At 25.0% G+C, this 27,876-nt stretch overlaps 2 protein-coding genes across 11 annotated transcripts in view; one reads left to right on the top strand and one right to left on the bottom strand.

The window, feature by feature from the left end:
- Positions 1-27,876, top strand: part of LOC127291506 (whirlin) — a 189,293-nt gene that overhangs the window by 123,323 nt on the left and 38,094 nt on the right. The gene's annotated exons all lie outside the window — the stretch shown is intronic.
- On the bottom strand, positions 590-22,306 carry LOC127291508 (uncharacterized). Of its 2 annotated transcripts, none has more exons than XM_051320697.1 (2): positions 21,982-22,306; positions 590-2,366 (listed from the first exon to the last, which is right to left on the bottom strand). In XM_051320697.1, the coding sequence occupies exon 2, from the start codon at positions 2,351-2,353 to the stop codon at positions 2,168-2,170; it is 186 nt and encodes a 61-aa protein (XP_051176654.1). In that variant the 5' UTR covers positions 2,354-2,366; positions 21,982-22,306; the 3' UTR covers positions 590-2,167. The 2 variants fall into 2 exon arrangements, with proteins under 2 accessions (XP_051176654.1, XP_051176655.1); XM_051320698.1 differs by lacking the exon at positions 21,982-22,306 and adding an exon at positions 14,263-14,329.

The raw sequence follows: 27,876 nt of genomic DNA, 5'->3' as shown, positions 1-27,876 counted from the left end.
TATCTTTGATTCCTCTATATCATTTATTTACCTCTGACGTGGCCCGTTTTTCTCTCATCCATCTCTTTGCTATAGGCTTTGTTCTTGATCGAGAGGAATCGTATCAAAGAGCAAAAGAAATATTATAAGAGACCCTCCAAGATGTGAAATAAGTCTGCACTTCCTTTCGATTTTCCTTCTCGGGTGGAAAAAAAAAATCCTCTTTTAATACTTCATGATTAAAAAAAAGAAGGTTAATAAAAAAATTGTCTTTGTTCTATTTTATATATTTTAAATAACAGATAAAATGCAAATTATTACAAATCATAAAAAGAATTAAAAAACATTTTTTTTTTTTTTTTGTAAATAATATAAATAATTATTTATATGATTGTGAATTTTGACGTATACTTAAAATATACATTAGTTATATAAGGTCGCGTACGAAATTTGTACACAAATTATTATCAAAATTAATCTAATCAATAAAAAACTAATAATTTCGGTATCGCTATAAACGCAGATTTCCATTATCACATAATTCGCGTGATACACGCATTTGAACTTTTACGCTTTTTATACATAAAAGAAAAAGATGAATGGATGTATGTAAAAAAAAAAAAAAAAAAATTGCAAATCAGTCGGATTTATGAAAGCTGAAGACAAATATGTGAAATTTAACATTTGCTTTTCGATTATTGAATTAATGTCAGCGTTCTTTTAATAATTACATGAAAAAAAAACAAGTTGAAAATATTCGTTTGAACTTTAACGAGTAAAATTTTATTGACATTCGTTTTTTTTTCTTTTTTTTATTCTTTAAAATGTTTATTCTTCTTTAAACAGTTTATTTTCCATTAAAAGGTTTGTTTATGATTAAATCTTTTTCAATGATATCTTTATTTTAAGAAACAACTTTTTTTTGGCTATTTTTTATTATATTATTTTATAAAAAATTTTTTATTTTTATTATTTTCTTATAAATTTTTGTTCTTAATTGTCAAATAAAATGATTTATATAAGAAATTGTTTAAATGGAAATTTTTCTTGATATAAAAAGATTGGACATTTTTAAAAATATAGTAATTTAATTAATCAGTATTCGTTTAGTAAAAGTAAAAAGAGATGTCGAGAAAAAAAATAATAAAAATTTCAATTTAACTTTCAAAATTATGTTTCCTGTAATATAAGTTGACAATAACAGAATAGTCGAGAGAAAGTGATATTAATTTAAAAAAAGAAAAAAAAATCACAAGTCCAATACTTGTTTCATAACATTTTATGGTGTATTTCAAAAAAGAAATTGAGTTGGCTTTAACAAAGTTGTTTTAAAAAATTTAGATAAATAAACTTTCTTTATGACGTACTTTATAATTGCAACATAGAACTTTCCTTAAATTATGTATTTTTTTGTTGTTGTTATAAATTAGCAAACATTTTTTTAAACCAACAATGTAAAAAAATTTACATTGAAAATTAAAAAAAAAAAGACATTTCAACTTGTTTCTTCTCCTGATACATATATAAATAAATCCCTAAATAAACTATAATCTATGATAACGATTATTTACAAAATATTCAATGGTCGGATCCCTGATAACACTTTTACGTAGTCCGAAAAAAATTTAATTTAAAAAAATAATTTTTAGAAAAAAATACGATTCCTAATAATGAAATCTGTTCAAATACAAAAATTGACCCAATTTTCTGAAAGACTGATTTTTGCTCACGATGGGAAAAAAAAAAATTGAGGGACAAAAGGACGGAATTCACTCTGAATTAATTGGTAGTCTGATAAAGGAAAATAGAGGAAAAGAGATTGAGAGAGAAATGAATGAAGAAAAAAGACAAGTTGTACATGGTTGAAGCGAGTGGGACTAATGGATCACAATCACGACACCGCACCAGATTTTTTTTTTACCATGATGATATCCTTTTGTTTTCCTGATGAATATACATATATATATATGTTGGTTTGTATGTGTGTGTGCTCAACTTGCAAGATTTATGGACCATTTGCGATCAAGGATTCAGGCGAGGTTTTCTCGATGCCATATAGTGCCTCTTTTGAATGGAAGTCCCGACAAGTTTGTCACACACCTACGGGGCGTGTGTCCTCGCTTGTCAGGACGTGCGACGTAGGTACGCAGAGTAAAATAAAGAACAATCCAACTCGACTCCTCGTGAATCAGAGCTTGTCCTGAATGGCCTGGCGAAGTTCCTCAGTTGCTTTAGTCACGTCTTGAACTTGCCTTCCGTGAACCTCAGACCTGATGTGCTGCACCGTTGAATTAGATCGTCTAACGGAATTTCCGCTACCGAATTTCGGTCGCGGGATGCGTACTCGTTGAACTTCACTCAACCAGGTCTCCATTTCTACCGTCTGCCTGTAAAAAAAAAAAAAAATCAGACAATCATTATTAAGAATGAAAATAAATTTTTTAGAATTATCATTTTATAGAATCTTATTCTGTAGAAAATTATATTTTTGCGGAATTTCCATTAAATAGTTTATCAATGTTGCAAAAATTTTATTTAGACGAAAATTAATATGTCAGAAATTAAATTTGTTCGAAACATTGTCTCGTAGAATCTTAATTTTTGCAGAATATTCATTTGTTCGAATTTTTCTTGAAAAATGCAAATAGTCGCAAATTAATATTTGATATAGAAATAATTTTGCGCAATGTTTAAAATTAACCTATCAGAAATTATTAACAAAATTGTGATTGGTCAATTTTAAACCTTATACAACGAAATATTTCTGTCAAATTGATTTTCAAACATTAACATTTTCTAGAACATTAATATTAATCACAGTAAACTTGGTTGTATCTTTTTCTATTGCAATGTTTTGATGCACATAAGTTATATGAAAAGAGATCGTTTTGTGTATCATTTTTAGATATGATACACGAAACGGTCTCATTTTTTGATGCAAAAAATTTAATCAATTTATATCAATCATGGCCGAATTGAATCGACTCAAAATTAAACGAATTTTTTTCAGATATTTTGGTAATAGTACAATTGCGGAGACCATTTCACTATTTAATTTGAAAATGAAAATAACAGAAAATCAAAGACAATGTGCAATTCGATAATTAAAAAGTGACAGCTTATAAACATAACCTAAAATGCATGAGAAAAAATTTGTCGATAAAATCAATATAGCCGAGCTTTTTAGAAGGTAGATGGCAGTTTTGCTTTTTATAAAAACGATTCAGAAAAAATTTAAAGAAAGAAAATAGATAAGTGCTGCCATCTACCTTCTAAAAAGCTCGGCTATATTGATTTTATCGACAAATTTTTTCTCATGCATTTTAGGTTATGTTTATAAGCTGTCACTTTTTAATTATCGAATTGCACATTGTCTTTGATTTTCTGTTATTTTCATTTTCAAATTAAATAGTGAAATGGTCTCCGCAATTGTACTATTACCAAAATATCTGAAAAAAATTCGTTTAATTTTGAGTCGATTCAATTCGGCCATGATTGATATAAATTGATTAAATTTTTTGCATCAAAAAATGAGACCGTTTCGTGTATCATATCTAAAAATGATACACAAAACGATCTCTTTTTGATATAACTTATGTGCATCAAAACGTTGCAAAGATTTGATGCAATTTTTGGTCACAGTTTGATACTTTTAGGAAAACTGTGGAGCCAAGTCGAACTTAAATTAACTTAAACGATAAATTTTGTTGTTAAATAATAACTAATAAACATATTGTGTTTTTTTTAAAGTTAGTGAACAATTGTAATTTTTATACAATTTTTATAAACAATAGCTCATTTTTCTCTTTTAAAAATTCCCTACAATTCTGTCTTTGTGTTTTTTTTGTTAAATAATGGTTTGTTTAAATTTAAAAAATATATAAAAATAAAAATTGTATTTGTTTATTAATTTTTATACAAAATATTGTTAATAAAATTCAACGAACAGAATTGTAGAAAATCTTTCAAAGAGAAAAATGAGTAATTTTTTTTTGTAAGAATTGAATAAAAATTACAATTGTTAACCAAGTTTAAACAAAAAATATAAAATGTGAAATAATTACTATTTAACGACAAATTTTTGCGCAAAATAATTTATTTTGAAATTTATACATTCGAATCTTTCAAAATTTTATAAAATTAATTTTATTAAATATAGTTTTATTTGTTGTTAAAAACAACTTTTTAGTTTGAGGTTATGTTAATGGGCTAAGCACTCTTAATGACGTAATATTTTGCAAAAGTAATATTCTACAGAATAAGATTCTATCATATCATAATAAGTATCGCTGAATAGAAATTTTGTTAAACAATAATTTTAGTACAAAATTTTTATAGATATTTATGCGTTCCAAATTTATAGAGAAAATATTCCATGCTTCATAGATTTTAAATGTGGTAAAAAAAATTCGCAAATCTCTTACAGAGCTAGAAAATAAGATATTTATGTTGAAATTTTTGAGCTTTTAACATAAATCGATATTTGAACTCGAGTAATTTAATTTTTAGTATTGCCAAAGGGGTTCTAAAATTTTTATTATAGTTAATGATAGGGAACACTCTGAAAATTTCAAGAAAATTGTTTTTTTTTTCAAGTTTTCGAGTAGAAATATTTTGTTTGTATTTAATTAATTGATAGTTGATTTACAATCTTTTGTAAAAGATGGCAATAAATTTTTCACGTTAATGAATTCATCGAAAGAAATGCATATTAAAAATTCAATTTACGTTCCTCTCAAATTTCTCCCGGAAATTGGATTCTATACGTTTGAAAAGCAAATAATCTTACACTATATTAAAAGCCGGTATGAAATTATTCTCATCTTTTTTAAATTGAAATTATATCCAGTATATAATATATATTAAAATAATGTAATATATATTATATATATATATATATATTTTTTTTTAATGTATGTAAACATTAAAAGATGAATTTTGAAATTTTATGATCCATCAAAAAGACCCTTATAATCAAGTAAATTGAAATGATGCTCAAGCTATTTTTCCTGCTAAGAGCAATAAATCATGTTTCACTGGATATAAAATGCATAAAAAAGAATGATAAAACTCATAACTAAGGGGTATAAAAATCCCGAAAGAATAAAAAAATCTTCTTAAATTTCGATTCTGAACGTGGGATTTTTTTTCTAAAAGAAACAATTTTAAATAAGTAGAAAATTAATCAACTGAAAAAATTACACTTGAGGTAAAAATATATATTATTTAAAATGAGAAGAATATTTTTTTATATATAAATAAATCATAAGAATTTATGAAGAATATATAAGTTTATTATTTGTGAGGATTATATTTTTATTGGAGGAAATATTTCAGATAGAATAAATATAAAATATTTTATTAAATGTTTTTTTCTTTTCGTTGTTTCCAAAAAAAGCCCTAATTGCAAAAAAAAAAAAATCCGAAAGTAGTCTATATATAAAGATGATGAAAAGAATTATATTATATCACATGTAAATTTGTGTGTGTTATCACATGTAACTTGAAGAATTTTTAACAAAAAACGTGTGAAGAATAATGAAAAATATTTTGCTTTAGAAATTCAGGTACGTGAGGGACCTTAAATTATTTATTAACCGGCTAAGAGAAAAAAATATATGTATATATATGTGTGTCAAAAGGAAAGGCAGATGATGAATTAGTAAATAGCAAAAAATTTTCAATGGAATTTAAAAGAGGTTCTCTAAAGGAAGTTCTTAAAGCTTATGAATTACTTAGAACTTTAAAAGCAACTTGTAACTGTATTTTCTGAAAATCATTTTTTTTTTAACATATATATCTAAAACATATACCAAATTTATAACTTTTGATATTCTCGAAGTAAAACATAAAGTTTTTTACAAACCAAATTATAATAAAATTACAAAATTTGAAGTATTTAAAAAATGGTATTTAAATGTAACTTCAATGGAACATTCAATGAAATTGAAACAAATATACACCCAGAGAAATCTTTTATTTGCTCCTCATCTCTTTTCTCTATGTAAAATCTGTAGATGAGGGAATAACAATTTCACTACGAATTTTTTTTTTTTTTTTTTAAATTGGAATTAAAAAATTATTTGGATATAATGCGATAAAATAATTTTCTGTTTGTCGTTTATATATATATAATACGCCTTTCACATGACACTCGTGCGACAGGAAACGAGTAGGCCAGGGCGAGGGAGACACAACTCTGACGTATCTCGATGGTATCCTATCCAAGCAAATCCAATTAGAGGCGGTACTACATGGCGCGCGGTGTGTCCGTCGATAAACCGAATCGCAGATACGATACCAATTTCACTCAGGCAGCGTTGAGAAAATTTTTATACGTAAACAAGAAAAAAAAATAAAATAAATAAAGTAAAATAAGCAACACAGAATTTCCCCCCTTTTTTTTCTCGTCTCAGTCGCTTAACTTCCATTCACTGATTTCAAACCCAAGTCGTGTTGTTTTACAGTCTTGTTTACGTGTGGTTCCTCTTTGAGTGGGGAGGTTCGAGAGCCAGTCTCGCAGCAGTAAAATGGTCGTTTCGCGAGAATCTAGGCGGATTCCAATTAGTACCTGTAGTCAAGAGAGTCGAGCCGATGTAGAATTACAGCTCTTAGAGTTGCATGCCTGCTGTTGCTGATCTCTTCCGAGATGGGAAATACTGACGAGAGGGGCACAAATCAAAGAGTAAAATCAGCTTCTTGTGAAAAAAAAAGTAGAGGAAACAATTTAGAGTTGCTGTTACTGATTTTAGATATATGTATATAGAGGTATAGACGAAAGAGAAAGAACAGGGTCGCTGTTGGAATCCATGCGTTTTTGGAAAATCTTATTTTAAATCTCATAAATTTATATGACAAATGGAATGTTATTTATATATTCGATTTAAAGGGTTTTCGGTTTGTTGCCAAGCACTTCTTGCCATGAATATTCTTGAGTTCTGCGATGATGAGAAACTTTGATAACGGACGTCAAGGTTGCTTAACATCTTTAAGAAATGTACCTACTTAAGATAATCCCTTTTTGCTTCCTTTATAGAGAGAAAGTTTTGTATATATGTATCTAATACATCATTTCAGAAAAGTTTCATTTTTGGACGCAAAGTAAGTTCAAAAATTTTTTGTTAGAATTTTGCATAATTTTCATTAAACCGATTTTCTATATTGCAGAATTTTTATATAATTAAAAATTCACTTCACAGAATTTTTATATAATTAAAAATTCACTTGACAGAATTTTTATTTCTTCGAATTTTCGGGTCGGTATCATTTTCACACAAAACTTGCCTTAGTGATCATAAATTTTTCTGACAAATATGCACCAAATGGGGATTTTTAAGCCTTATTAATTTACATTTTAAAACACTATCCTGAGTGTATTTTTGGGTATTGCGAAATAAAATATAAAACCTTTATTTATATCATTTTATTTAATGAATATTTAATTCAATGAAATAAAATTATATTTGGCCTTGAGATATATATATATATATATATATATATATATAACTAATTTAAATTGTCAATTATTTAATATTTTTAAAAAATTATAATTTAGAAATATTTTGAATGTATTGAAGCGATTTTGGAATTTTATTAACTTTCTGTCTCCCGAGCTTTATTATGTTTACATTAAAGTACAATGGGTATCAATAATTGTAAGCCAAAGGTCATAAAATCCCAAATATAATAAAGTCAGTTGCAATTCGTGTATTGACCTGTTTAGAAATTTAGCTTCGAGAGTGCTTGAAATTTTGTAATTTCAGTGTTAAACTTTTTATTTCTTTGTTACTTTAGTCAATTTTTTGTTTCAGAAGTGTTCGAACTTCTTAAAATCGCGATCGCTTAGATCTTTAGAAAAAGTATTTTGTTTCTTAATTTAAATGTGCTTTCGGGAGGGTTTGAATTTTTTTTTTTAAATCACACGTATTTTCGGAATATCTTATTGTCTGAAGTAATATGATACATCGATTCGAGACTAAGGTCAGAGATATTTTTTTAAAAAAATAATTATATGCAATTGTTTTTCTACTAAAAAGTTGAAAAATGTTACACTAATTTTTTTTATATGTAAAAATGTTAGTACAATTTTAAAGCTCAAGAAATTATTTTTTAAAAGTATTAATTACTCTCTAAATCTGAATTAGTGAAAATATTTACTAATTTGAATTAGTGACTCACTTTTTGCTTCTAAATTAGTTAAATTTTACTAATTCAGAAGCAAAAAGTGAGTCACTAATTCAAATTAGTAAACATTTTTACTAATTCAGATTTAGAGAGTACATTTTATATTTAGAATATTTTTAATAAATTAAATTGTGTTTTATACTGAAAAATTTTTTTATTTAATTCAAATAATCTTGAATTATTATCAAATAAATATTTATTTGAATCAAATAAATTTTCTTTCAGTCGAATGAAAAACCTTTTTTTAAATAATTAATTAATTTAAATATTAAAAATTACTCTTGAGATGATTTAATATAACTATCTTTTGATTTAAACAATTTTTTTTCAAAGAGATTTTTTTTTTAAATAGCGTATAATATCCTTGATTTTCATTTAAAATACCTTAATATTTTCATCCGTGGCATTCAATTTAGGCGTACATTTCCTTCATATATAATAGTTGAAGCTAAGAGGTTTTTAATTAATATAGAATTTTTCATAAGGTTTCACGAGATTCTTTATAATAGAGTTCTTTTCAAAGTGTATATATCACGAGTATCCTCGTTATTCATAATTTCATTATACTTCTTTATATGTATAAAAGGGAGTAAATTATTTGCATAAACAGTTTTGTGAAATTTTTCTTTTGTCCTCGCAGTAAACTTATTTCACGAAAAAAAGAAAAAATCTACTTGCATTCTTTGAAATTCTTATATCATGCAAATTTTTCTTTGATTCCAAGCGTATCATTTACTTAAAGGTCTTTATAAAAATATTCTCAAGAACTGATAGTGATTTTCCGTTTAATCTCTCGTTATTAAAAGAATTATTAAAGAAAGTATTTTTCCATAGATATATATTTTTTTTATCTTCATGTTGAAATTGAATGAAAATTTTTTAAGAATCCATTTTTTTTTTTATTGAATAATAATAATACGATGTAATATAAATTGTATAATATTTTAATTTGTCTGTATATATGCAAAAGAAATTAATACGATGACAAGCTTGGGAAGGATGACTCTGTTTAAGATGCAGACCTTGCCTTCTTCTGACCCGACTGAATTCATCAGTTCCCTGTCCCAGTGACATTGTCGACTATACGTTCACTGGTCTCTGACCTACTTTTTCAACCCCGATGATGAATTGAATATATACCCCACGTATTTTGACAGCTTTCTGACACGTGATAATAAAGTTTTGCATAGAACCGAAACAATCAATTTTTTTTTTTTTTTTTTTTTTGAAATCATGGAATGTTATACATAATATTTTTTTTACGTATAATTTTCTTTTTATATTTCTTCCATATCATTGCATTTTTATTCAATGCATTTCTTTATGGCATGCAGGATTATGTTTTAAAAATCATTTGATAGAATTTTCATTTTATGGAATTTCATTTATCATAATTATTTTTGAGCCGAATTTTTCCATATATATTATCCATATATATTATATTTCCATATAAACGATTTTTCATAGTACAGAATTTTTATTTAACCGAAAAATCATCTAACAGAATTTCTAATTGATAGAATTTTCATTTGTCCGAAATTTAAAATGGCCGTTTATATGGAAATTATATCAAATAATAATTTGAACAAATGAAAATTCATCTGAAAGAAAATTCTATGCAATGAAATTCTACCCAATAAAAATTCTTTAAAATGCCTATTATGTTAAATAAGAATTCGAGCAAATAAAAATTCGGCTCAAAAATAATTATGACAAATGAAATTCCATAAAATGAAAATTCTAACTAATGATTTTTAGAACATAATCATGCGCTCCTTCTTTATTTTAATTTCTTTTATTCCAGACGGAGATAAAGAATTAACAATTCGGTTATTAGATTTAACAATCCTTTATCCATTTTTCCTTAGGTAAATTATGTAATAGGATTTTCAATCACAAAAGTTCTCTGGAATTTATGATGAATCAAACAAACGAAAGAAAAAAAAATTGCATTTGAATAAAAAAGACAAGAAGAAACGATTTAGATATAATATATTTTAAAATGTTAATTATCTTGTTAATTTGTTTTTTTTTTTAAATTTCTTGTTAGAAATTTTTAATCTTTATTTAAAATGCAATTTTTAATGGTTCAAATTATTATTTAACATAAAATTGAACACAGTAAATTCAATGAAAAATACGAAAATATACATTTTGGCTTGTTTTTGTTATAGAATTTATTTTACTATATAAAATTTAACTTTTACTATAATGATTTAGTAAAACTTATATACCTTACTAATTCGTAGCAAAAAAATTAGCCACTCATTCAATTAATTAAAATCTTTACTAATGCAAATTTAAGGAGATATAAATAAATTAAATGTAAAATTCTATTTTTGCTATACTCTTATGAATGTATAAAGTCTTTTACAATTTGTTAGTTTCCAAAAGCTGTATATTCATTTGTCAGGTTATATCTCTAAACACTCTTTTGTTCTCTAGTTTGTTACCCTGACCTTCTTTAGGCCTTTAATCATGACATTCTACTTTCTTATCAGCTTTTATCTTTATATGTTTTGTTTCTATGCCTTTGCTTTTGCGAATCTAAAAATCATCTTCTCAAACACGTATATATATTATAAATACATATTCATTTGGCAAAAAAAAAAAATATTATCTGACAAAAAAAATCTGTATATGATAATCATATAACCGGATTATATGTATATAGTTATAATAATCTCAGATTTAATTAAATGAAAATTAATACAGTTAATTAATTAGTGCGTACATACAAATATAATTATGTATTATGATATTCATTTATTTGTGTATTTCAAGAATTTACAATCATGTTGTAAAATATACACCTGATATTAGATATAATTTCAATAAAGTAAACACACTAATCATTATTATTAATTTTTTTTTTGTGCAATATTGCGATAATCTGATAATTCTTCTGCGAATAAGAAAGATAATAATAAAAGGAAAAAAGAGTTTCAAAATCGATAAGTTTTTTTTCTTGAAATACTATTTCTGACGTTTACTTATTTCGATGGAGAGTATATTTACCGTTTCCGATTGTGAGTTCCTTATTTTTCTACTGTAAACTTTGTTCAGGTGTTCATTTTTTATTTTTATAAAATTAGTGGAAAAACGAGAGAGAACTATATATATTACACTTGTCGAAAGTTATATATATATGTCTAAAGTTTCGTAAACAGTTACTAAATATTTGTTTAATTAACATCATATATATTTTTTTTTATATTGACAAAGTATCAATATTTTAATTTTTGTACTTCCTCAATAGTAGAAGAATTATTGGTTTTACTATAGATTTTTTTTTTTTATTTATTTCCGTGTTTTTTTATCTCAGGAGTTTAACATTTAATTTTTGAAGAAAATTTTTGTTTTTAATTTTTCAATAAATTTATGTAAATATAAATTTTTTTTTAAATATTTATTTTAAAGTAAATGGAAGAAATTCTAAATACGAAAACTTTTACGAAATTTAATGCGAGCTTTTAAATGTTTATAATTAATTAAAAAAATTCTAAAATAGTATTAAAAAAAACTTAATATAATTATTTAATTAAATGAATTGGTAAATTCGGTGACACTTTGATACATTGTCTTTTTTCCTATATTATTATATTTGTTCCCGCTTCTTTTCACGTCAAATCAATACAATTTGCTTCTATATTGGGAAAATCAACAAATAATGTAAAAGATTTTTTATTCAATTTTTTTGTTACTTAAAAGGGAACATTTCGTTTTATGGGTTAATAAAATCGGTTTTAGTAATACGAAAAATATTATATAATTTATTGGAAACAATATAATATATTGTTTTATTAATATATTATATATTGCTTATGCCGTTAATTTATTATTTTAGATATTCTTTATTACACAGAGAGAAATAGATGGTAAGAACTTATGATATTAAGATGGTAAAAAGTAAATGTTATCCGGTACTATCGTTATGCTACTCGGTACTATCAAAGATGTTACAAAAAGTATGGTTATGTTACCCACTATAATCTAGATAGTTACAGATAGAATATAGATGAGGCACATGATTTTTCCCAAAAATTAAAAAGGTCGAAAATTGAATTGATCGAATTACATTAAGTCGATATTTTATTTGAACGAAATTCTAAATGATCGATATTTAAAATTGTCAACATCTTATTTGGTCCATATTTTATTTATTCGAAATTCTAAATGATCGATATTTAAAGTGGACGATATTTTATTTAGTCAATATTTTATTTTATCGAAATTCTAAATGATAGACATTTATGAAGATCGACATTTTATTCAGTCGATTTTTTATTCGGTCGAAATTCTAAATAACCGACATTTATGAAGGTCGACTTTTTATTTAGTCGATTATTTATTTGTTTGAAAATCTAAATGCTCGATATTTAAAGTGGTCGGCATTTTATTTAGACGATATTTAAAAATTAAATATCGACCAAATTAAATTTCGATGGATATAAAATTCGATGCTTCTAAATTTCTATCATTTAGAATATCGAACAAATAAAATATCGACCACTTTAAATGTCGTTCATTTAGAATATTTACCAAACGAAATATCTAACTTATAAAATTTCGACCACTTTAAATGTCGATCATTTAGAATTTTGACCAAATAAAATGTCGACCATTTTAAATATCGACCAAATAAAATATCGACTAAATAAATTGTTGACCACTTTATATATTGATCATTTAGAATTTCAAATAAACAAAATATCGACCAAATAAAATGTCGACCACTTTAAATATCGATCATTTAGAATTTCGATTAAATAAAATATCGACTGAATAAAATGACGACTTTCATAACTGTCGTTCTTTTAGAATTTCGACCAAATAAAATATCGACTTAAAGTAATTCGATCAATTAAAATTTTGAACTTTTTAATTTTTGGGAAAAATTATGCGCCTCATTTAGATAGCTGTCCGTATATGTAAGATCAAATATGGTACCTGGTACTATCTAGATAGTACGCCGTACCATCTATTTCTCTCCGTGTATAATGTTATTATTTTTTTTTTTTTTTGAATTACTAATATTAATTACTATAAACTTGAATAAGTAATAATATAAAATGGTTTCTATTAAATTGGATTAATTAAATATGTTTGCTTCTTTTCTACTATCACTTTATTTGTCAATTTAATATATATTCGTATATCGCATTAATTACGAAACAACTGTTACAAAGTGAAATCTGGTTGCCGGGATTTAATCGGGAATAATTAATGATCAACTGAACCATTTCAAGAACCTACATTGCAATCAGTAATCAGATATTGATTGATCGTAAATTTCTATTGCAAATTATTTTTTTAGTTTTTCAATTTTAATACTGAAATTTCGCTATACGAATTACATTTTTAAACTCACTCATATATTATAGTTTTTGACGAAATATTATATAATATATTTTTGAATTAATATATCAGTGTTTTCACTAAATGGTGACAATTTTTATAATTATTACAAATTCAAAATCGATTGTTATTTTTTTAAATTTTTATTTTGATTCTTTTATTTATTTATTCCTCGATTTATTCTTTTTAATTATTTGTTATTAATTTATTTATAATAATAATAATCATTATTAATTTTAATTACTATTATTCATTTTCATATGAATTTTAATGGGTTTTACATAAATTAGAAGCACCTACCTTTAAATTGGGTTATATAACTCTAATTATATAAAAGAAAAAACTTGTAAAAATAATATTATAATTTTTTTATAAATATGTTTTAAACTGTAATGGAATTTTTTAATTTTTTATACATTAAGAACTTTATCATCTCATTATAAAAATTTATATTCGCTACAATAATTTAGTTTAATGTTTCAATTTCCGTACAATATAAACTTTCCCAATCGAGAAAATGAATTTCAAATTAAATTTTTTCTTTTAATGAAAGTTATATAATATTTGACGCACCACGACATAAGGGACCTTACGTCAAAAAAAAATTTTAGGTTATGTTTGTGATTTTTGAAGTGAAAATACTCGCAGAGAATCAACTTTTAATATAAAAATATTTATGAGACAAAATTTCTGAAGTGATCCAATTTAAAAAAAAAGATTTGCACTTGAACTTGGACTTACTCTTGTACTTATTATAGAAGCTTCATTAAGGAGCTCCCACTTGCCGTGGAAAATAATGATTTTTTGTTACTTTTCTTTAAATTATTTACAAAAACTAGAAAAAAACAAAGCGATATAAAAATAATCAGTTTATGCAGGTTATGTCACGACAGCCATTTTGCGAAAGTTCTATGTGTTAGTAACTGTATGTAGACATTTTGTGTCAGTGTGGGTAACTAGTTCCCAAATTTTCCGATAGGTTCGACACCTCCGTTAATTGTAAGAGAAACGGGAAAATCAGCTTCAACTTTTCGTGGGCTTAAGGCCAGGTCCAAGTCGTGTCAGCTGTTCCATTGAAACTTCAAAGGAACAGCTGACTCGACTTGGACCTGGCCTTAATATAGCAGTGGGGTCTCCTTATACTACTTCATGGAATTTATTAAATTCACATGTCCGCCATTTCATGGTCACCTGAGTTGTAACAGTTTTTCCGCAAGAGCGCTAGTATCACTAACTAAGAATTATTCGAACAGAAAAGAAAAATCGTTATCAAAATTTTTCGAATGTAATCATATCGTAGGACTTTGTGGGTAAAACTATTACTAAACATAACCTAAATGTTTTTTAACGTAATGTCTCTCACATACATTGATCAATATAATACAAAATAACCTATAATATACCAAAAAAAAAAAAAATAGTATTGAAACACTTGCGAATGTTTTTTTTTTAATTAGTGAACGAATTCTCACTATAATTCAAATTTAGAGATTATACCAACAAACTAAATAGTTAAATAAACTGTAAAAAAATAAAATTGGTAACCCTAACTATTAAATTAGCAGCAGGATATTATACTAACTAAAAATAGTCATGATATAATTATTAACTCGTAACTAATCTTTTCCTCTCAGTGTACTTATTTGTCAACGGTGAAAATAGCAGGTCTTTATCTTTTGCATTTTTTTTTTATCGCCAACACAAGGAAAGAAAAAAAAAATCTAAATAGCCGTGTCGCTCTGATTATGAAATCGCGAATGGTCTGTTAAAAGTCACCTCGGCTGTTTACTATATTTAACGATCATTTAGATTCTGTGGGTTGTTACATTCTGTATGTTGTACCTACACGTGCTGATGTATATACCTTTAGATATATACATATATATATATATTTACAAGTTGCACATTATTCTTAGCGGTTTATAATCGCTCATAAATTTCACAAGGATGTATTCGCTGCCGGGAATAATTTCTCCTATCACCCTCCCCCCTCCTCTTCTTCCCTCTTGTCTGGCCTCATCCACTGCCAGGGGAGGATAATTTTTATAGAGAGAAACGCGCAACAAACAGAGTGAGAATTAGATAAATCTGTAAACTTTTTCCATAAAGTAAAAGCCGATTTACTATGGTGGGATATCCCATTTCTATCACAACTCGCGGCCTAACTTTATATATATATGTATATACTTGCGGGTTTCCTTTTCCTAGGCGATTGTTACTTTATTTTATTCCATGATAGCCACAACTGTATGTATCCACGCAAAGTTTATATATTTATATATATATATATAAATACTCACACAAAGCTCGTTTTACGTTATGCAATTCTACGTCACCGCAGTTGACCATCGAGAAACCCGGCTCCTTTACGCTCTTTCTCTTTCTCTTCCTCATCCAAACACGTTAATGTAGAAATATTTGTGAAAAGAATTAAGATTTACAGTTAACCGTGAATAGAGTTGTTAAGATAGTCAATATTTTTTCCTTTTTTTTTTTTTTTTAAGGAATAACAATCATTTCCTCTTGTGGAAAATTAGAAACTTGACATTTAAATATACTAATCATATTATCGAATATAAATCTTTTTCAAAAAATTATGCAAAAATTAGAAATTTCAGAAACAAAAGTGAAGTGAAATTTTTATGTCCTTTTACTTCCTCGTATAAAAAAAAAAAATCTACGTTTATTTTTGTTCTCCAAATTTGAATTAGTTACACTGAGAAAAATATGCTATTAAATCAACAGAATTTCTGACAAAGATATAAAAATTATTAATTCAAAAGCATATGTTATATAGAATCTATAAAATATTTTACAAATTTTATAGTATATATGCTTTAGAATTTATAATTTTTATACCTTTGGTAGAAATGATATTGATTCAATAGCATATTTTTCTCAGTGTAAAAATAACTAGGATAAGTGTATGAATTACTGCTGATGCGCCAATTACTGCGATTTTTATAAAATTAGTAAAACTTAGTAATTGAGAACATAAAACTGTTTCAAAATAACTTTAAAACTTATTCCAAATGATATTTGATATTATATCCACTAATGATGCATATTTCGACTATTATCAAATTATTTATTATATAATTATATTATATTAGTAAATTTCAAAGAATAACTGAAACTTCAGTTAAAATGAAAAGTATTGATTGAATTAGTAAAATTTCTACTGATTCAGATTTAGAGAGTACATCACAGTAATTGGGACATTTACCCTACACAGTAAAAAGTAAATTCAGCAAAGCTGCCATAAAAATGTTGCCTCTTAAAATAAGACCTCTTTTCGGCCTTAAAATATAAGACTTTCTTTTTACAGTGTAATTTGATAACAAAACGTTAGTTACTGACCCAAATAGTTTAGTAATATTTCTACTAATCTTTTAATTAAAAACCAAGTGATTAATAGTTTTAAATTCACTATTATTAGGTTATGTTATAATCAGTATAGAAAAACATAATAAAGAAATATCGGTCTGAGAGACCGGGAAAAGCACTAATGAGTAATTTTTCAACACCTAGCAGATTTTAAAGGGTTAAAATAAATAAAATTTCTGGTAACTAATTCAATTAGACAAATTTGATTATTTTTGCACTGAAAATTAATTTCTATACACGGAGAAAAAGAAAAAGTAATTTTTACTACTTTCAGAGTAAAACTGGACCAACTCGAAGTTTCTGCGCATCTCTGGCAATTTTTACTCCAAAAATAGTAAAATTTATTATTTCTGTAGTAAATTTTACTGTTTTCGTAGTAAGTTTTACTATTTCTAGAGTAAATTTTACTATTTTTGGAGTAAAAATTGCCAGAGATGCGCAGAAACTTCGAGTTGGTCCAGTTTTACTCTGAAAGTAGTAAAAGTTACTTTATAAAAGAAATCTTTTTTCTCCGTGTACTAATAATTAGTTATTTTTGACTAACTGGTGATGTAAAAAGTCAGCAAAAATTTTACTAACAATTAATTATTTTTAAGTAATTCAGAATTAGAGAGTTAATGTAAAAAACTTCACATTGTTCAAAATATTAATTTCAAAATTGTGTAGAGAACTGTCAAGTTATAGGTTATGTTCTAAATAGTAAAATTCTTATATTGGTAGCACTGTAGGTCCTTATAATACTGTAAATATTAGGGTATAAATTACATTTAAGAATGTTTTACATATCCCAAATTCTTGTGTTATTAAAATTTTAAAAAAAATTTTATTTTAAGAAGGTGAATAATTTCTTTGAAAAGCCAATAATAATAACAATATTATTGAATCTATTATTTGATAACCTCATTAAAAGTTATTCTCAATTGAACTAAACCACCAATTTATTTACCGTTTCTTTATATTTAGAATATTTAGTTTCTATTTTATTTTTATTAATACTATCATATTAATACTGTTATCTCTGTTGATATTAATTTTTTTTTAAACTAATTTAAAACTATTAAAACCATTCTAAAAATTAGACCAACTACTACTATCATTATTATAATCAGACTATTATAACTGTTACAATTATAAATTATCACAATAACAGGAATTTTTAATCATTAAAATATAAAAATTTATTGTATTGTAATTAATTTCAAATTAAATTATTATTTCTATATTAAAAATACTGTCAATTAAATTTAACTTCATTAAGTCATTATTCACATTTAAAGAATAATTTTATATGTAACCCAATTTTAGACTTAAAATTAAATAGTCTCAATTTAAGTTTTGGGCTTAAAATAATCTTAATTTCAATTGTTATTAAATGAAAATAGTTACTGCCAAAAATTATTAAACTTAAAAGTTGTTTTTTTTTTTTTTAGAAAAAAATAGGTCACTTATACTGATTCGAATATAACATTAGTTAAAATTTTCAAACTTTTCAAATATTCCGAGTATTCACTGCTCGTAAATGAATATTTTAATTATGAAATAAATTGAGGGCAATCATCGTCATGAAAACAGAAAAAGTAAATGAGTTCGCGTGAAAGTGAGTGTGTTTCCTGAAAATTTTCCTTTTTAATGGAACTAATTGATTTGCATTGAGACAGTCATTTGTCGAGTTCTGTAAACTCTTCCGTAAATACCTCCTGACAGTTTATCCAGCAGGACGAGTCTCTCATAATCATTAATTAAAGTTCACGCTTCGCCGATGCTGGCTGTCTTTCTCATATACATATACATAAGAGTAGCATGAGACTGTGACATCTGTTACTTTAATCAAGTCTCGCAAGTTGATGAATGTATTATTTGAAATTCCATATGAAATATTAATTACATATGCATGAAAGAGAATTTTTCTTTTTTTCTTTTTTTATTAAGAACAATTTAAATGAACCGACAAAATTTTATTTAAATTTAAAATGCACTTTTGCAACACAAATTGAACTTGTTTATTACACAACGGTCTTTGACATTTGGTGCGCTTATTCATTAACAAAGTATTTTTCAACTTTAATATTTTACTTGAAAATATATTTGTTACCTTAATATTATAGATTACCTAAGTATATTAGATAACGAATGTTACATATTAAAAATGCTTATAAATGTATAATAATAATAATAATAATAATATTTTATAATAATTTGTACAAATTTACAAATTTTTTGTAATTTGGTTCACAGAAAATTAAAAGGCATTAAAATAAGCTGCAACGCTTCTTATTTTAATCCAATTTTGCTTATTTTAATACCAAAATGGATTAAAATAAGCAAAATTAGATTAAAATAAGAAGCGTTGCAGCTTATTTTAATGCCTTTTAATTTTCTGTGTTATAAATAGTTATTGGTATCTATTTTAAAAATATATCTTAATCCAAGTCAGTACAAGTGTGGTAGAAAACTACCCCAGAAAAAATCCAAGCTTTGGCATTTTTTTTGTGCAGATTTAGTGTTTTTTTGTAATTTTTTGACCATATTTTTGATTTTATCAAAAAACAAAAAACTCTACCATTTTCCTTATAAAAAAGGGAAAAAAATGACATATATTTAAGTTATTTTGCGTTAAATATAAAAATTCTAGCAACAAAACAATTTTTGGGTGGTTATACTTCTACCTATGAGCCAACTATGTTATACTGTCTAGGGTTAATAAAAAAAAAATTTTATACTTTCACAAAGAATTATAGGGTCAACCGGGGTAAATCCGAACGCTTTTAGTAAGTTTCAACAATAACATAAGTTTTTTCTTTAAAAAAAAAATACTTCCGGTATTCCGGTGCATGAAGTTGTTACTTTACTTCCATAGAACAATTTTATGGGGTAGCAAAAATTTTTGATAAATTACAATCGCAGGAAACTTAGCGTTCGTATTTACCTCGATACTTTGCAACTTTCCTAAAATATGGAGGTAAATACGAACGCCACTGTATTTTAGAAAAATCTTAGGGAAAATAAATTTAAAGTATTGCAATTGTTAAACTTATATAAAAACTCAAAAAAAATACGATAATAAACCTATTATGTAATAATGCATCATATATAAATACAAAAATCAAACAGGTTAAAAATTAAAATGCATTACACAATTAAAACCTTCAATAACTTTATCAAATCATAACGGATTTTTGCAAAACTTGCTACACAAAGTATTTTGGAGTGATTGAATGTAAATACAAAAATAAAAGTCAAATTTTTTAAATTCAAAATGGCGTACTTTCCTAAAACTTATTTTTAAAAATGATCAAATTTGCTAACCCTGAAACCCCCCGAGTAACAATTTTCGAGCGAATCCAATGAATTTTTTAATTCTCGTCCGCCATTTTGAATTTTGAAAAACTGACTTCAAATTGGTAATTAGCGACCCCAAAAACCGTAGAATACCAAATTTTATTAAGATCCTGAAAAACTTTTTTCAACAAACCATTTGGCAAAAAAAATTGAAGCACTCCTTCGAGAGAACAGAGATTAAGTTTCTGCTTATTAATTACTAACGAGGATACGTATAGAAAGAAAAACTTTTTTCTATGTACTTTTATAATGTTAAAATAATAGTGTAATCAAATAAAAACAATTTTGTGTGGCTTTGATGTAAAAAAAAATTATTAAAAATACCGTTCGGATTTACCCCAGTTTTCCAATTTTCTTGGGTAAATACGAACGGTCTGATATTATTAATAAAATTTTACAGAAGGCAAAAATCAAATATAGTTTCTGTTCTAGTATTCATAACAAACAATTATAAATAATAAAATGAATTTTTAGCTTCTTTTTCTTCAAATACGAGACAAAATACTGAAAGAGTGTCATCTTTGATTTTCAATCTTTTTTGCAATACTTGTTATCTTTGTTTATGCTGTTGCTAATTAACAAACAAAAAATGGGATAATACTTAGAATCTCTTCAAGAGGATCTGAGGTAAAAATTCTCATATCGAACTTATTTTTAAAAATTTTAATTAAGCTGAAATAATTAGCGTTCGGATTTACCCTCCGTTCGGATTTACCTCGACTGACCCTAATTGAAATTTTGTTCGATTCAGAAATATTGATAATATTTAATTTTTTCAAATTTGACTATGTAATATTAATTATAAATAATTAGTACACGGGGGAAAATGGAAAAACGAATAAAGTAACTTTTACTACTTTAAAACTAAAACCGGAATTTTCCTGAGTTTCTGCGTATTTCTGACAAATTTTTACTCTAGAAATACTAAAATTTACTATTTCCGAAATAATTTTTACTATTTCAGTAATAAATTTCACTATTTTGTGGAGTAAAAATTGCCAAAAATGCGCAGAAACTACAGACAGTTCCGGTTTTATTTTTAAAGTAGTAAAACGTTATTTTATTCGTTTTTCCATTTTTCTCCGTGTAAAAAAATAATTCGAATAATTAATATATGTGAAATATATATAAATTAAAAATACTTAAAATTTTAAATATACTTTTGCAAATTAAAAATTGTTTTTAATGTCAAAATGTAATGATAATTATTTCAAAATTGATTTGATAAAATTATAATTAATCATATATACTTAAAATTAAGTAATTTTTTAATTATAATAAAAAAAAAATTATGAAGTTTAAATTAAAAAAAAAAAATTAGGTAAAATTAAATTTGCAAGATAAAACGATCATAAATCGAAAATTCATAAAATAATAATTAACTTTGTTTTTTTTGAGAAAATGAACTTTATGAATGAAGGATGAGTACAGAATCAATGAATGAACGTAAGAAGAAATAACGGAGTAGCTAAATAAATGTAATCGCACTGCATAATAAATGTTGGGGAAATTTTCATCGTCTCCTTTTCATAAATTTATTTAAAGAAATAAAAATTTTATATCATTCCAAAGTAGAAAAACGTGTGATTTAGAATTTTAGTATTAAATTATTTAGATATCATGATAATAAATATAAATTGAAAACGACTAATAAAATTCTTAGAAACTCTCTCTTTTTCTTTGCACACACCAACAACAAATAGTTATAGAAAAATCTATTGCGCTGCAACTTACTTATGTGATTGACGTTGTTGCACTTCCTGGCACCTCTTGGGATTTCCAACAAGGATGTTGCGTGTGCCGGATAAAAGTCGCGAATGAAAATCGAGGTCGAAGTAGAAATCGAAATTAGGGTCAAAGTTGAGGGAAGGTGTCAGGAAAAGGTGAAGGTGTGTTATAGATTGTGGAATAAATGCGAAACGAGAAAAAGAAAAAACATTAATAATAATAATAATAATAATGAAAAAGTAGAGAGCACGATTTTAAAAACAGAACAACGGTCTTGTGAAGGCGAAGGTACTGACTCGACTGATTCAAGAAGTTAGCATAAAGTAGCGGAGTAGCCGTAGCCAGGTTTACGTTTACTTTACCTGATCAGGAGTGAGTAAAAGAGAAAGAATGAAAGAAAGAGAGAGACAGAGAGACGTACAAAAGACAGACTAAGTTACCTGTGAGGAAGGGAGACCAATGATTCTTATACACCGTTGCCAAGTTGTTTTCTCTTAATTTACCAATATACGGCCCATTTGTCTCCAAATTTATCAATTAATTTTTATTTCCTCGTCTTCCTCGTTTAATATTCACTTCTCCATGTTATTAGTTGAATTATGATTAATTTTTCACTGACGGATAAAAAATTATTTTTTTTTTTATAAAACTCTTTTGTAATTACGATTTTAATTAATTTTTTGTTTTTTTTATAAGTAGTAAAAATTATTAAATTTACACATAATCTTATATTTAAATTAGTTTTAAATAAAATAAATCTTGAAAATTAAGATAATTTTAAATTAAACTAAATTTTGTGTAAAATAAGATGTTTGTGAATTTGGATTTAAGAGGTATGTGAAATTTAGATTCTCTTGAGACTTAATTTATTTAGTCTTAAATTCAACAAAGAGCTTCTGGTTTTACCAAAAAATTGCCTTAAATTCAACTCATCAAAATTTGCTAATTGCTTATACACAATCTATTCAGAAATTCAATATGTACTTTTTTGTATCTTTAAGACTCCTTTTCTCCCTTAAAACTGGATTCTCTTTTTTTATTCTATAACTATATTGAAACTAAATTAATTGAAAGCTTATAATGGTAAATGTGATTAAAAATTGGAAAATTATATACAATTTAATTTTATTACAATGAAAACAAGTAAAATTAATACTGATTTATACGGTCAAATCTGTTTTAACATCAATCGGTAAAGCAGATTTGACTTTTTAAATTAATAATAACTAGCGATGTATTCCTCGCTCGCTCGGCTATAGTTGTACTTATTGTTGTTTACTTATTGTAGTTTATGTATATTATATATAATTTATGTTTTAAATTAATATCTTATTAATATTGTATAAAATTTATCTTAATTTTAAAAAATTAGGCACAATATTATAGATTCCTAACTAAAAATTTAAAAAACAACAATAAATAATTTTAAAAAACCATAAAAAATTGAAAAAAATTGCATAAAATTGCAAAATAACCCTTTTTGGGATGAAAATGCAAAATAACCCTTTTTCGGGTTAAAATTGAAAAAACATGTTACAAAAAAAGTATGTAAGATTTTCTAAAAACATATGGCAAAGTATTTTGATTTATTTGAAAATAAGTGAAAATAGATTTTTCAAGGACGGTGCTGAGGTCACGGGGTCGTTTTTGGAAATTTGTTAACTTAATATAATAAAAGATTTTATACTGTTTTTCTAATAAATTATGAGACTGAATTTTAGACGAACTTTAATTCTTAAATTCTATGTCGTCTATATAAAAAATGTTAATTATTCAAAATTTATAAAGTAAATTATAAATTAAAAAATAAATACAGATTAAAAAAAGAAGAAAAAATAGCTTAATGAGGTAATCATTAACATAACCTTAAACTGAAAAGTAATTTTTAACAGATTTAAAAATATATTTAAAATTGATTTCCCTGAAATTCGAAAGATCCAGTTGTACAACAGTTTTCAAAAATAAATATTTCATAAATTAAAATTTGTTATTAAATAATAATTAATAAACATTTTGTGTTTTTTCTTAAAAGTTAGTGCTAACAATTCTAATTTTTTTTTAACTGTAAAAAAGATGTCTTATTTTAAAAAAAAAAAAAAAAAAATTATAGCTTACAATTAGATATCAAAAATGTTATTTTTCTAAGAGGTATTACTAATTTTTGATATATTTGTCAAATTCGGACAATAAATTTTGTTATTTTAAATTTTATCACTTTCGGAACACCCAAGTGGACAATAATGATGTGTTTTAAAAAATGTATTCTTTATCGAAACTATATTGACTATCCATAATGACATGCCCTATAGTCTAGAATAGTGTTAGTATTATAGGTTAAAATAAATGCCATTAGTTTTTTTTATGTAGTATTAAAGATAGAATAGAGCCAATAGATCTCTGTTTATAGTGATAAGACAAAGTGGAATACACACTTCTATAGAAATAAATATATTATTAAAAAAAAAGAAAGTTATTCTGTTTAGACCCATGTATATAAATATATGAGATATCACTATATTTATATAGCTCTTCAGGTAATGGGTTCAAAATTTGATCGTCTTGATCGAATGTTGCTTGACGATGATCGTTATGGTTTAATGCAATATACGTTAACGATCATTATCTCATTTGAGTATATCCAATACATATGCGTTTTATGTGGTCTTTCGACTAAACGATTTTCTCGTACACATAAATATCAATATTCTCATGAAATTTTTCCTTATTATAATAATGGTTTCATTTATCGTTATAGCAACAAAATTTTTGTCACAAAAAAATGAGAGTAATTTTAGCGAATTTGTTTTTTTTTTTTATGGATAGAATTTTTTTTATTGCATCATTTGGATCTTAAAAACATATACAGGGTGATCAAAAAAAGAAAAATTTAATTTTTTGATCATTTTAGAATTTGTATATTTTTAAAAAATAAAAATTTTTGAAAATCCATACGCGAAATTCTAAAAAATCATTAAAAAAAGCGTGTAAAAAAATTGGCTACGAAAAATAGTTAAATATTTAAGAGGAAAAATTAATGAATTTTTAATTCATTTTTTTTCTTTCTTTTTGTTAAAAATTAAAATTTTTAAGAATTCATGGGAAAGGTGTTCTAAAAATATTATTCAAAAAATTTGTAAAAAAAAAATTGTCGATGAAAAATATAGTCAAAATTGTATGAAAGTATTTTTATTTTGAAAAATCTTAACTTTTTCAAAACTATATTATAATGGCCAAAAATTAAGATTTTCTTTTTTCACCATGTTGTTCGTTTTTATGACCGAAATGATGCAATAAAAAAATATAACATCGTGCGATCATTAAAATTTAAGGGTTTGTAGGCAAAAGACGTTTTCTTACAATTTGCAAAAAACAATTTTCTTTAAATTCTTAAAACACTATTATAAAGATTCCCTTTAATTGGTAACAATTTTTCTTTTTCAAAAAGATAATGTTAAAAATGTTTATTTAGGGCATTCTATGGGAAATTTTCATTGAAAATTTTTTTTTGTCCGAAACATTTTTTTTCGAAATCTATATGAAAAATGAGGAAATACGTATTTTTTTATTTTTTTATTTGATGAAAATGAAGGAAGTTATGATTTTTTGAAATTTAACGTCAACGTGTTTTTGGAACATTTTTTAATCTATTGTACTAATAAATTAAAAATTATGCTATATATGAAATTTGTTCATTTTTTCTCAAATTTTTCAAATATGTGCTCAAAAATAACGTACCTATAACAGAAGCAACAAAAAAGTTGAAATTAAACTTATCAAATAAGTTTCCTCAAAAGAGACACTTTCGATTTTTAATTTTTTTTTTGCATTACAATCTCTGATGATTGAAGAATTTTTTCCCCTATCTGCGAAAGTGGTATTTTTAGTTTTTAAATTACTATTTATAATTTTTTTTAGTACGGCTCACAGAATTTAAGCATTTTTCTACAAATATATCCTTTTTCCATTAACATTCATTTGTTTTTTTTTAATTTTCATAAAAACATACTAAAAAACGTTGCGTCGAGCTTAAAAATTGTAAATAGTAATTTAAAAACTAAAAAAGTACCACTTTCGCAGATAGGGGAAAAAATTCTTCAGTCATCAGAGATTGTAATGCAAAAGAAAAAAATTAAAAATCGAAAGTGTCTCTTTTGAGAAAACTCACTTTATAAGTTTAATTTTAATTTTTTGTTGCTCCTATTATAGGTACGTTATTTTTAAGCACATATTTGAAAAATTTGAGAGAAAATGAACAAATTTCATATATAGCATAATTTTTAATTTATTAGTACAATAGATTAAAAAATGTTCCAAAAACACGTTGACGTTAAATTTCAAAAAATCATAACTTCCTTCATTTTCATCAAATAAAAAAATAAAAAAATACGTATTTCCTTATTTTTCATACAGATTTCGAAAAAAAATGTTTCAGACAAAAAAAATTTTCAATGATTTCCCATAGAATGCCCCATTTACATTTTTGTCAAACACGGAGAACTAGAGAAGCCCTGACCAAATCCCCATTTCAAATAGTGCAAAATAGGTAAATTTCTGCACGGGTTTTAAAAGTTTCTTTAGTTAATTCATCAAAAATATATCGAAATTTTATTCAGTTATTTTTTTGTGCAACTATATTGTTGAAAATATCTAATTTAATTTTGTTGAGAGAAGTGCAATTTCTTTTCATGAGGCAATAAGTGAAATAATACGATAATGCGCAAGAATGAATAGAAATGAAAATTATGAAAATGAAAGTATATATATATATATATATCAAATAAAATTTGCATTTGTTTTCTCATTATGTTTATAGTTTTATGTGTGACACTGAAAATCTTATGAATAAATGCTAATTGAAAATGTATATATTTTCCCGGGGCAATTAATTTTCATTCAATGAGAATTTCTCACTATTAAAAAAGAAACTTCTTGTTTCACGATTCTCAGAGACGTATTTATATTTCCACTTTCAGAATTAGTTTATATTAATAAACATTGTTCATTATTTGTTTTTTTTTTTTTTTTTTTTTTTAATATGATGACAATCATTTCTTATTTTTTTAACAGTATTTTTATTTAAAACAAATCTAATTTTAATTTTTTTTCACTTTGGTAAATTATTATTTCATTTAAAACTATATTTGAATTATTTTATTTAAAGTCAATTATTAATTAATTATCAATTAATAATTATTAATTCTAATTAGTGAACAAAATTTTCACTAATTCAAATTTAAAGAATATTTTCACCACCGAATCAAAAATGAAATATTGACAAATTTTATGAATTAATATTCTTAATTGAGGAATTATTATTCATGAAAATATATTGGCGTGTTTATTTTATATGTTATATGTTTATTTTTCTCGTCGGTGTGTATAATTGGCGTATAAGTAAACTAAAATAATAAATACGGAAGCACTTTCAGGGTCTTGGATGCATTAGCATCGTCTATCTCTTTTACGAAACTGCAATTATTGCAGCAACGCTTAAGGAAAAAAAATTGAGTATATATATATTAAGTATCAAAGTTCATTCTTCGAGTCGATCCCGTTATCACGGAAGGAGTGTATATTTAGTTTTATCGAGAACTTTACGAGTCTAAAAGATACTATCAATCGTTAATTAATCGAGGTGTAAATCTAATGTAAATAGAGTGTTAACGTCAAATAAATTGAACTCAACATATGATTCGCAAAGAATTTTTTATTTAAATCAATTATAATTCACGTTGAATAATATCATATATCTTTTATATTATTATATATGTATGCATATTTATATTTGTATATATATAAGATTATAAAAGCCGGAAGTAACAATTATAAACATTGGACATTGAAATAAAAACGTGCCTTCATTTTAAGAGAAAATTATAAAATTTAATTTCAGACAATGTT

The sequence above is a fragment of the Leptopilina boulardi genome, unplaced genomic scaffold (genome assembly GCF_019393585.1).
Source record: "Leptopilina boulardi isolate dan_hultmark-lab unplaced genomic scaffold, ZJU_Lbou_2.1 LbouV2_137, whole genome shotgun sequence".
In the NCBI taxonomy this organism is placed as follows: Eukaryota; Metazoa; Arthropoda; class Insecta; order Hymenoptera; family Figitidae; genus Leptopilina; species Leptopilina boulardi.
The sequence above is the reverse complement of the archived record's forward strand: the minus strand, read 5'-3'. Positions and strand labels throughout refer to the sequence as shown.

Excerpts from the sequence above, each read along its gene's own strand:
- LOC127291508 (XM_051320697.1), bottom strand. The coding sequence starts at position 2,353 with ATGGAGACCTGGTTGAGTGAAGTTCAACGAGTACGCATCCCGCGACCG.